Source organism: Silene latifolia, chromosome 10 (assembly GCF_048544455.1).
Source record: "Silene latifolia isolate original U9 population chromosome 10, ASM4854445v1, whole genome shotgun sequence".
NCBI lineage: Eukaryota > Viridiplantae > Streptophyta > Magnoliopsida > Caryophyllales > Caryophyllaceae > Silene > Silene latifolia.
The window spans coordinates 22,402,463-22,414,850 of record NC_133535.1 but is presented as its reverse complement, the minus strand read 5'-3'; the positions used below and the strand labels follow the sequence as shown (position 1 = coordinate 22,414,850).

Genomic DNA, 12,388 nt, shown 5'->3' with positions numbered 1-12,388 from the left:
TATGAACAAAAGCTACAGCGTGAAAGAAAAACCGACGAAATTTAGCACACCCAGTGTTCCTGCAGGAGAATGTTGAACATAATTTACATCAGAGGCACGAGACTTTTATTGCTTGAATGTTGGAACTTACCAAAATCAATGGATATAGGATACAATATGCAGTATACAGTATACATGATGCAGGATACAGGGTACGGGATACATTAAGGTAGTAAAGCTAAGTAACAAAAAATTTCTAGAAAAAACACAACTATCCTCTTATGACAGCATGCCTTTAAAATATGCCTCCAAACGCGACAACTAAAAGCTCCTACTTATCATAGTATCCTGAGTCGTATCTTATTGATCTTCTTTTGTCAAGCAACTACTATAAGAATGAGGTGAAAGAATACAGTAACTGAATACAAGGTTTGCCATCAACATATATATCATGCGGTCACACCTCTTGTAAAAATCCCTTTTCGCGACCTTTCAAACTCTGTAGCCAATGAAAAGGCATCTTCCTGCAATGAATCAAATATTCAGATGTCAGTTGACAGACTTGTGACAAATACATATCACCCACTTTCCTATTCGACCATTGTAGTGTATGAGATCGGCGGCCAAAAGGTAACAAAATCCTAGAAGGTGAAGGACTTGAAGTTCTTCTAATTTTATTGTAACGACCTGATAATTTATAATCATGACTGGCATATTTGAGTCGCTCAACTATAATATGTTTTGTCACCATTATAAATTATCAGCTTGAGTCATGTAAAAATCCATGTCTTATATATATGCAGAGTTTTTTGTTAGAGTTACTGTTTCTGGTCTTCTTGTTGAGACATGAGACACTCCTATAGTCCTATACAACAACCTGGCGTACCCGTATTTAGAAACCTTAAGCTAACCCAGTATTACAAGAATCTATGAACAGCAGATTGCAATTTTAAATAAGAGCGATGACTCTAAACATACTTCATGGTCTGAACCAGCCAGGTACTTTTCAAGTGCACCATCTCCACGAAGAATTTTGGCCCCACATCCAGGAGAATTAATGGGACCCACGGCCTCCTCGTCCACCACAACTGCATCTATGTAGTCACTTCCCATCTTGACATCTGGTATCTAAACAAGAAGAAACAGGGGGTCATCATCACTTCAGCATCAGAAATGTTGGGTTAGTAGAACTTCAAAGTTGCAACTGGTAGCAGATTGCCCATAAAGTCATGATGGATGGTAGTGTGGTACTCATGACCTTGGTTTGAACTATCGACATCAATTTTGCCCTCGTTCCTCAAATAAAACCCAAAAAAGGAAAAGGGACAAAAAGAACACTTTAGTTGATGAGTTTATTTGTCATTCGTCAGTACCTCATACATTGCCTCCGTAAGTATGTTCTCCAAAAGGGCTCGTAAACCTCTAGCACCGGTGTTCTTGACCATAGATTTCTTGGCTATCAGCCTCAAAGCGTTCTCCGTAAAGTGAAGTTTCACCTATATTTGATGTCAAAGCTGTAAGTCTTGAATGAAATGATCTCGCATATAGGACCAACCCAAAATCTTACATATTCTTCATTTGGTTGTAGGGTTAATAGATTAGTCTAACATTAAACCCATCTTGGATAAGTTTTTTGAAAAGCTTTTGACACATCAATACAAGGAAAAATCAAGATTATGAATTTCCAGTCTAGAAGATAGCATATTAAGAGGAATTAAATAATGCAAGTCGCATTATTATTCATGAAAATGCAGATTCAAACTAATAGACAGGTAGAAGTGTAAAACCTTACATTGTTCATGCTGAACAATTTCTTGTACTGCTTTCCAAGAGCATTCTTTGGCTCCATGAGGACCTATAAAACACAATCACGGTTAGCAAATAAGCCATTAAAAATAGCATGATACAGTTCAGTTCATATTTCTACATAACAATCACACAGTTGAATCGAGAAAGCCCCTGCTATCTGTGCGCAAAAGTTCTGTCAACAAGAGGCTATTCCAAGCAACAAATTTTTCTTTTAGTTCTCCCAACGTTCGTCCAAGAAAGTTCATGAATGCACACAAAATTGGTTTTGTTTTTTTTGGCTACTTGGAAAGTTGGATGTGACAAAAAGTCACAACCACAAGAAAATAAACTTTGTTTGGTAGCAAGGAAAGAAATGGAATGGGGTGGCCCAAGTGTTACAGAAATTGCTCATCCCCAACCAATATAAACACACTTATAGAGACTACATTTACATTTCACTTCAATCTCTCACCTACATTTTCCACTATCTATTTATGGAATATAGTTATCATGGAATAAATGACATTAAAATTCAGGTTACATCCATTGAAACACAGCCCATCTCACATGGAAGAAAGGTACGGCCGTATTGGTAAAACAAGTATATTTAGAATTGATATGGAAAAAAAATGAATATATATCATGTTCCTTTTAAGAACAGAAGACGGAATCCAGAAAGTGGATTACTAACAAAGTTTACTCAACTGTTGTAAATATACACACAATTTCCGGAGCTAGCCAACGGGACCCTAATGCTCAGTACTAAAATACTGGAGAGACATGAAGAAAATAAAGAACTTCAGCAAATTCTAATCTTGTAACTGGCTTAGTTAAATTGTCACCTGAACAAGCTGGTCCTCAGACAATGCCAACAGACTGACCAGAATAGGGAAACGGCCGACAAATTCTGGAATAAGCCCGTATGCAATAAGATCACTGCTTTCTACCTGGAAACCAAAAGTTTGCTTCTCAGCTTGTACACAATCTAAAATCACCATTGATGTTTATCGCATAAAAACGGATGACAGATTGCAAGTACACGTAAACTAAGTATGTTCTAAGGCAAAGCACTGGAGTGTTGAAAGTGCAGTTCCTATTTGAAAGAAAATCCACCAAAAAAGCAAAGAAGTAAATTCTCACAGATTCAAGTAATGTTGATGCCACCACAGCACTACTTGACCCACCAGCTCGCAAGTTTGCTCGTACAGGTGCTCCAAAACCAATCGACGAATCTTGTCGTCTAGTAACAGGAAATTTAATCAGAAAATGTATAAGAGGAACCTTCTTTTGTCCCAACAAACTCTCCATTATTCAAAAATATCAGACAGGAATAAGACCTTTCTGAAATTGTTTTCTCCAAATCCACAAAAGCACCACCACAGATAAATAGAATATCTTTTGTATCAATCTGCGAATCACCATGTACACTGAAGGTTAAAATTTAAGCGCCTGAAACAGATTAAAGCAAGAATACAGTGCATTTACCTAATGGAGTCATGAATCAAAAAGCACACCCAAGGGAAGGTCAACTGAAGACAGAAAGTAGCATGCAAAACTTTGAATGAGAAGCATAACAAATACTCCCTCCAATTCTTAATAACCTTCCCCATTCCCATTATGCACAAAATTTAAGGAAACACACTATCCCACCATACAATTAAATTTGGACCACAAGAACACACTAGCCCACCATACAATTAAATTTGGACCAGACAAACACATACCAAAAATAGAGATAGGGAAGGTATTGTGAATTAACGGAAAAGGAAATAGGGAGGGTATCTAGAATTGGAGGGAGTATGATAATAAGCAACAATTAAACTTTTTTTTATATTCTGAAGCCTGAGAAAATCCCAAACCCCACATACTAAAGGGTTCAGATGCGAGTTGAGGGTAATTTGAGACAAGCAAAGATACTCAAGTATTGGCAAACAATAGCTAATACATGCAAGTATGCAACCATGGATGAAATATCGCTTCCTATGGGAATTACCATCTCCAACTTATATAGTACCTTGGTGATAATTCCTTATCAAGCATAACAATTGATTGAAGTGACAAAAAAAATTACAAAACAGAATCTCAGTTCCACAAAATTCAACAAATAAAATCAACATAATGAGATTCCAGATAGAAGAAAAGAGACAAAAAGGACGTGCATGATAAGGGGGAAGATCGCTGTTTTTTCAAGGCCGGGTATATTTTGAAACCCAAAAATATATGTAATCTTATACAGAGTATCATGAAACATAAGAACTATTGAAAAAGCCATCAAATATTGAGTTTGACAATGACAATAGGTAAATACTGATGCACAAAGCTCCAAAATACCTGAATATGGTCTCCGCGAGGAGGCTTTCTCCCTCCCTTTTCAGGGACATTCACAATCTAATAAAAAGCAAATATGAAACATATTAGTGAGTCTTGAAGAGCTACACTATCAATAGTGAATGCATACACTCCATACTGTAGAAAAACTTCAGCTCATTACAGCCAATCTACTTTCACATTACTTCAGCTCCCTATCGACTGTCAGTCGGCTGTCACTAGTTTTCTTCCCCGCAAATAAACTCATGAGCATGACTCTATCACACTTTAACCCAGGCATAAAGCAGCCCTAATCTTATCGCAGCTACTAATACCACGCACAAATTACCAGCTTTAACCATAATTTTCAAAACCCAACCAAAACTATTCAGGGTACAAATAGGATACATTTCCATATATCCATCCTATGATCACCGCCAATTAGACAATTGTCAAAAGGGCACAAGGGAAGAGGGTTTTTGGTGACCTTTCTTGTGTGGTGCTACATTATATATCGTTACTCAAATACCGGACATGTAATCCATGGTCTTACATGACGTGTAAACATAGCATGGTCCCAAATATAACATTCAGGCTAATTGACATGGATCGACTTTGGTCCTTTCATAGTTTGGTTCTTGAGGAATTCTTGTGCTCCTATTTAGACTCAGATTAAGCTTATTGAATTGAATAATGACCACAGTTCATAACGTATGATCTTAAGTTAGGTCATCATTTTGTACAAGAAGGAAAAACAGTCAACAAGTGTGTGTCCGCCTCAAAATACTTTACCTTACTAGCAGCTTAATCATTGAAACGATAAGTGAATGTTAAGAAATCGCAACAAACAAAAATCCATAGTCAGAAGTGAATGACTTGCATGTGATGTGTAACCAAATAAGAAAACACTGTGTATCACTCACAGTTCCTTCAAGTATTTTCAACAAAGCCTGCTGCACACCTTCACCAGAGACGTCTCTGCTAACATTCATGGTCTCAGCCTGTAAAAGAAACAAGATGTTTTTACTTTCTAAACTTTTCTAGTTCAGAAACAAATAGGACAACGAGAATAAGAAAACAAGTTAGTTATTAAAAGCTGCCTGTCTTTATAGTGTAAGAACAAACTAATCGACACATAATCTCATGGAAAGAGAAAGGGGGCAGAGAGAGAAAATTAGGAACCTTTTTAGTTATCTTATCGATTTCATCAATGTAGACAATTCCTTGCTGTGCTGCTTGAACATTGAAGTCTGCAGCCTATCCATCAATTTTAAAAAAAAAAAAAAAAAGCCAAGATAATTGCATCACAGAACACATAGAAGCAGAATAACTGAAGGAACCACTTGAAATTGAGACAAAGCTCACAAGGAAGCATAGGGATAATTAATACGGAGTAGTACGCTAAGATAATAATAATCAGGCGTACAAAATTGCATAGTTATTGGCCATAGAGCTCTCCTAATGAACATTACCTTTTCAAAAATACTAGTAAAAAATTTTTTGCCATAAAGCACACATCACCACGGTCCTTTCCAAGTTTCTTATCCTCAGCCCTCCTCACAGAGTCTAAACACTAAAGTACATCCTCAAAAATCAAATATGATAATTTTTAACTTTTTAATAACAGCAAAGTTGCGCAAAAGTGGATAAAGTCCACCAAGAATCCAAGATCCAGTAAATTTCAGCAAAGTTAAGCAATGTTAAGAAAAAACAACGTTAAGATAAGTAAAAATCAACACCACAAATTTAGTGATAGTCAGCAACAATCAGTAAGTTTCATCACTGCAACCAAATTCATTAAAGGCAAGTTTGATAAATTCTCAAAAGTAAGCAAAAAATGGTCCTAGAGGGCTCAACCTAGAAACTATTAATGGTTCTTCCTAAGTTATTCAGCTCATTATCCCCAAGGTGAGCGGGTCAATCCTGCTAGAACACTGTTTAAAGTTAAACCAACAACATTACCCAGTGCCTCAAAATTTGTATGCAGGCACGCAGACTTGCCATTGTGTTGGATCCACACAAAAAAAATCGGATCACCCACAATAAAGTTGTGTAGACAATTGCATTAATCAAGTGTCACTTCGCTACACAGCGCATACAAATATCGAATTATGTTGCTTTACAACAACGGAACCTAGTTCCTGCATAATTTGGGGTCGGCTAACATGAATCATCATCCGAAACCGTTTAGTAGACATGATTCCACCAGTACAGCCAAAAGTGTAGTAAAAACAAAAGTAAAATCAAATAACGACGAATGAGCAAGTACGTTGTAAAAAAAAAAAAAACAAAAAAAAAAAAGAGAGAAATGTGAATAGCCAAAGACTAAAGTGGCCAAATAGGTGCCAATAACTAAAGTGGCAAAAGAGGTTGGTAAAATAATACAAGTTAAAGAGTAATTAGTCTTATGTAAAAGAATAGGGAAAAGGTAAGCAAAGATCCAAAACTCAAACTACATCCCCAACATGAATTATTTCTCTCCAGATCGCCCTCTCCAAAGACACATTCTCACTAATCAGATTATTTTGCTTTATCCTATCGAATTACAAAGCCAAAAAATATTGAGATTTTGACTCATAGGGAAATGTAAAATAAAGTTGTTCAGCAGCTCTCCACTATTTTTAAGAAGTATGAATTTTAATTCCCAAGCCAAAACAAGGAGACTTTGACTTCCCTACTTTGACTTCTAGGGAAATGCAAACTAAAGTTGTTCAGCGGTTGTCCACTACAAACCCAAGCCAATACTATTTTTAAGAAGTATGAATTATAATTAGACACAACTTCAACCAATTAGACTGAATTCACTGGCATAGGAATTTGTTATATTTTTACTGTATAGTGACTGAGATGTAATCTGTGTTCATAATAACACAAAGCTTTCTTTTCACCATAAAACCTCCAACCAATTTCAGCCTGCAGCTAGGCCAACCTTCTAGCCTCGTAATAGTGGTTCAATATAACAGAGGAAGACTCGAAAAGAAAACCATAGTTCGTAGGTCAAAAAATTCAATTGCATAAACTGCCTGATTAATTTTAGCTCATAAAAGTAATACTGCTCCCTCCCTATGCATGTATGTACTGAGATTCCCGTCAAAAAGTACCAGAAGATTTATGTAATGAAAATATACTAAATGGCATCATCAACAACAGTTGCAGACAAACGTAAGGTACTTGAATTTATAATGATTTTCTGCATATGGCATATAACATACCAAGAGTAACTTCTGTAATATTGACTCAACATCTTCTCCAACGTACCCAGCCTGCAAAGAGAGCCATTGCACATCTATTGAGAATCTAGCAAGAGTCTAAAGCGCCAGAGAATCAATTTATACAGAATATAACACTTAGTTGAGTAACTCGGTGTAAAAGACTACATCTTAATACCCTAATTCATTGATATTTGACTACAAGCAGCCATTAAGATAACATTAATAGCATGACGCAGCATTCAACATAGACCGGAAAAGATATTTTTAGTCAAATACATGTATGTATCTTATGTGCATACTAGTTTGACAACTCAACATTTAGAAGTGCATTCATTTCTATCAGGTTCTTGGTCCAATTTTGAGAGATATATGGCCTACAATAAAGCCATGAAGATCAAAACAATTTTACTTTCTTTGACTACCTTTGATAAGAGAAGAGTTGTGGTCTTACAAATCCTATTATTCATGGATCCTCAAATAACAGTGATACAAGCATATTGTACGAAAATATATTTATAAAGGTCCAAGCCGCCGCTGAACTGTTAATTAATGTTACTTGCTTTCACCCTTTCGTATCCTCATTAGATGCCAATGGAAAAAAGTGCCAGATAGAGAAAGCTTGCCTGTGTTAAGGTTGTTGCATCCGCAACCACGAAAGGTACATTCACAAAACGAGCAAGTGCTTTTGCAAGTAATGTCTTCCCTGTTTTGCAATAGGCAAGTTAAAGCTTATGTAGAAAACAAGAGCTGCAAAAATATTCCCAATGTAAAGTTATGTATAGCACAAAACTTTTGGAATAAACAAAAATTACCAGAACCAGTTGGACCCATCAATATGACATTGCTCTTTTCCAATTCGACGTCATCATTCTCAATGTCGGTAGCAGGCAATTGAGCTTCTGATCTAGTATCAAACCCTTATAAGTGTAGAACAACACATAGTAAAACAAAACCATTCAAAGATTACTAATGAATCCAACTAAGTCGTCTTAATACATCAGAGCACACATTTTGCACGGTCAATAAGAAAGACAATCTTTGTGGAAGAAACTATGATATATCAGGATGGCAATTAGACAAACCCTTTCAATGAAGCATGATATATCCTCTTATAATGGTTATGTACCGCAACAGAAAGGACCTGCAAAATGCGAACTACTATGTAAAGAAACAGGTTTTCAACGTTTTAACAAAAAGCCTACCTCCCCCACCCATCCTCCCCCTACTAAGAATGAATAGAAAGGATCAATTTCCACCACAAGTCCACCAGTATATGTTTATATGACAGTTTCAATGCCAACCCTCTCTCCATTCATGCTATGTTACTCCGACTCTTTTTATTCCCTTGCATACCCGTGTCCGACACTTGATACTCTAACATGGTATGATATCTGGAGTCTGGACACGCAATATTTCAGAGAAATAGGAGAGTCCGACAATTAGAGGACACTTCTAAACGAGTTTAAGTAACCTAGCATTCGTGAAGGTAAGGCTGCGTACATCTTACTTAAGCACTAAGGTAATGGAATACTAAGATACCTGATACCCATGCAGAAAACAAACTCAATCGACTTCAACATACAAACAATTTAAATGGCGTATTTCAGACTAAAACTAAGCAAGCAATGGGTAATTGTAATTCTGCAAGCACACGAGATTCAGTGATTCACTAAGTTTACATAATCAAGTATTCCATTTCTAAGTACTACACAGAGTATAAACCTCATCATAATAAACAACGAAACAACTCATCTAGGAATTCTAGTGCACATAAGAAATCAGATATATTCAGCTACTCTTTCTAAGCATCAAATTAACACCCAAGAAGGAAAATCGAACCTTCTTAGCATTATGTTGACCAATAACAAACTTATCCAACCCCTTAGAAATCTCCTTAGGTGTCGGTAAATCCTTCCCTAAGTTAGCACCTCCCCATCTATCACTCTTCTCTGCCTTATTACTCCCACCACCACGCTTCCCTCCACCCTTACCACCACGCCGACCACCATACCCAGCACCCCTAGCATAATGCACCCCAGGCATAAACGGCGGCATTGGCGGCCTATGCACCGTCATTCCATTCTCCGGAGTCTCCCCACCACCATCTCCACCTCCAGCTCCACCAACAATGTATGAATTCTTCAACACATCCCAAAATTGTGGCGGAATCCTATTATTACTCTCTTCAATATCCTTAATTTTTTCATCATTATCAAAAATGTCACTCTTATCCTTAGCATCATCATTGTTACTATTGCTCGCGATTTCGACAAAACTACCTTGAAGAGGAGCAACTTTATAAGGATAAAAGTAAAAAGCTGATCTACAAGTAGGACACACACTAACCGCCTGAACATCTACATTATTACTATTATTACCGTTACCATTGGTAAAAAGCACATCCATATGTCTAGAACACCTAGGACAATTAACCTCAGCTCTAATTTGACGACGATAATTACCGTCATTGTTACCAGCTCCGCCGCCCCACTTACAGCGTTCCTGGCTGAAAACCGGCGGCGGCGAGGCTAGAGCAACGCGGCGGTGACCGGCGCAGATGACGGAGCGGCGCGTGGCCTTGACGGCAGCGACGGCGAGTCTCTTCCATCGAAAAATGCTCGACATTTTCAAAATCGGAAAAATCGAGGACAAAATTAAACATGTAGGATAATTCGGAAGGTAGAGATTTGGGGAAATTGATGGTGGTATATTTATAGATGAAGTAATGGAGAAGCGAAAGAAGAGGAAAGAGAGAAGATGGTGAATGTTAGGGGAAGATTGAAGACATCATCAAGAGTGTTTTTCGCGACGCCATCCAGAGATTAATGGGGGACTTGGATTATTCTGTGTATCTACTCTCCCCAACTTCCCGCTTTTACAATGTGCTCGTATTTTTACCGTTGGTAATTTTAAGAGGGGTAAGTGGGTAACTGAGACGACAGCCTGACTTACGGTAAGATTATTGGTAGTCTTGAGACAAAATTTTTGGTAAATCTAAAATATAATACTCACTCAATGCTACCAATAATCAAACAAAGTCTTAAATTGAGTTTCTTAAGACTTTGGGTGATTCTTAACCCCACATTCAAAGAAATTATCCAATTAGTGGATCTCATGTGTCATTTTTTTTAAAATTTGTAAAAAAAAGTGAAATGGAAAAGTAGAGTTTGAGGTGAGTTTGACTGATAATGTATGGAGGCTGATATAAATCCGAGCAATAGAAAAATAATAAAAGTTACTAGAAAGTTGAAGTGGACATGTGGCATAGTCTTAAGACTTTGGTGAGTCTGACTGATAATTTTACCATTAGCTCAGTGTAAACTCGAATAGTTTGAGCTCGATCTCGCTTTGTATAGATTTCCTCAAATTTTAGACTCGGCTCGATCTTTTACAGTTAATGTATTATACAACTGGTTGTATATACAACTTATTCAATGTAGTTGAGCTTTGTTATAAAGTTATCGAGCTCTATTAACAAAATTATCGAGCTATGATGCAAAGTTTTTGAGCTTAACAAAATAATTATTAAGCTCAATAATTTCGTAAAACAGCTCAATAACTTGTAAAATAGCTCAACAACTTTGTGTAAAAGCTCAACAATTTTGAGGCAGTTGTACAATGCTACTATACAACTGGTTGTAAGATAATATTTGTGGATCTTTTATCAGAACAATTTTTTTCTTTTAGCATGATTATGAATATACTAATTGGGACGGTTGAACTCCGCTAAAACATTGATAAACTTGAGATAGACATATTTTTCCCCAAATTTGAGAGTGGCCTCCTACTTTATCATGGCTAAAAAAATAAGTTTGTTATTATATTTTTCGTAATTTATTTTCGCAATACATTTTTTACTAAATTCACTACTTTTTGCATAATTTTTTTTCCATTAGCATACCCATGTAGAGAGATAAATTTCTTGACCAAATTCCATCAATTACTAATCACACAACTTCTCAAATCGATTTAAATTTTCAATTATAAATGATAATTTAAATGTAATTTGTTGTTTTAATTTGTTAATTGATAATTATCAATCAAATTAATATTTTGTTCCCAATTTTTTTCCAGGTTTTTATTTTTTCTAATTAGGGTTTCAGAGTTCTTTGTTATTGGGTGACGGTTAATGGCGCCTTTGGTGGTCGCAGTGGACGGCATGGCTAAGGGCAGCGCGGGTCGCGGATGGACAGAGTAGTAATTGGCTGTGAGAGAAGAGGGAGAAGGTGGGTTCGTGGGGGTAGATAGAGAAGGCGACAGAGGTGGAGAGAGGAAGTCGCCGGCGGAGAGGGGAGGGGTGATGTCGCCAGTGGAGGGAGAGGTGATGAAGTACAAGGAAGTTGTTCGATGGTGGGGAAAAGGGTCGATGGTATAGAAAAGATCGCCCCTGCTCGCCGGCAAAGGGCGGTGGCGGTCCAGTAGGGGGGGGGGGGGGGTACGTGGGCAGGAGAAGGGTGGTGTTGGTGGTAGTGGGGTTGGTGATGAGTGGTAGGGGGTATTCTCGAAGTTCTTGATCTTCATGTTTGATTGTTTTTCTTATTTTTCTTATGTAATACAATGTGGAAAGAAAATGAGAGGGGTATTGTGTGGGGATGGCAATAGACCGGATCTGGATAGGGTCTGATAAGATCCAAATTCATATTCGCCACACCAACGTTGGATCCATATCCGGCGGATCCAATTTTTCCAGATCCATATCCACGGGGTCTGAAAAATTAGGATCCATATCCTACCCATCAGGGTCCGGATTCGCGGATCTGGATAGGGTCCAGGAGCCGTTGTCATCTCTAGTATTGTGGTTATAAGTATACTGTAATGAGTAAATTGTGTACTACGTAAACCAACACCCATATTTTTTTACCGTTTAAAAATCAACCACTCTAACAAGTAACAACAGCAACCAATCCATCATACTCCCTCCATTCAACTCCACAAGGTCATTATGCTTTATCACGTTTGCCAACGCGGCTTTTACACGGCAAATATCTTTAGTTACGTATTTGCAAAAATTATAAAAGTTAGATATTTTTAATGTACTCTTAAAGACGAATCAAATAAGATCTCACATGAATATATTTTCACTTATGTATCGAGAGAAAATT

The 12,388-nt window shown here is 37.2% G+C and overlaps 1 protein-coding gene across 1 annotated transcript; it reads right to left on the bottom strand.

Moving 5' to 3' along the window:
• Nucleotides 1-103: 103 nt before the first annotated feature.
• LOC141605356 (CLP protease regulatory subunit CLPX1, mitochondrial-like) lies at nt 104-10,170 on the bottom strand. Its single transcript, XM_074424078.1, has 15 exons — nt 9,126-10,170; nt 8,369-8,427; nt 8,099-8,190; nt 7,910-7,989; nt 7,287-7,337; nt 5,257-5,331; nt 4,998-5,075; nt 4,099-4,155; nt 3,105-3,175; nt 2,908-3,007; nt 2,610-2,714; nt 1,772-1,834; nt 1,353-1,475; nt 958-1,107; nt 104-503 (listed from the first exon to the last, which is right to left on the bottom strand). The coding sequence occupies exons 1-15, from the start codon at nt 9,909-9,911 to the stop codon at nt 429-431; spliced, it is 1,965 nt and encodes a 654-aa protein (XP_074280179.1). The 5' UTR covers nt 9,912-10,170; the 3' UTR covers nt 104-428.
• Nucleotides 10,171-12,388: the final 2,218 nt, after the last annotated feature.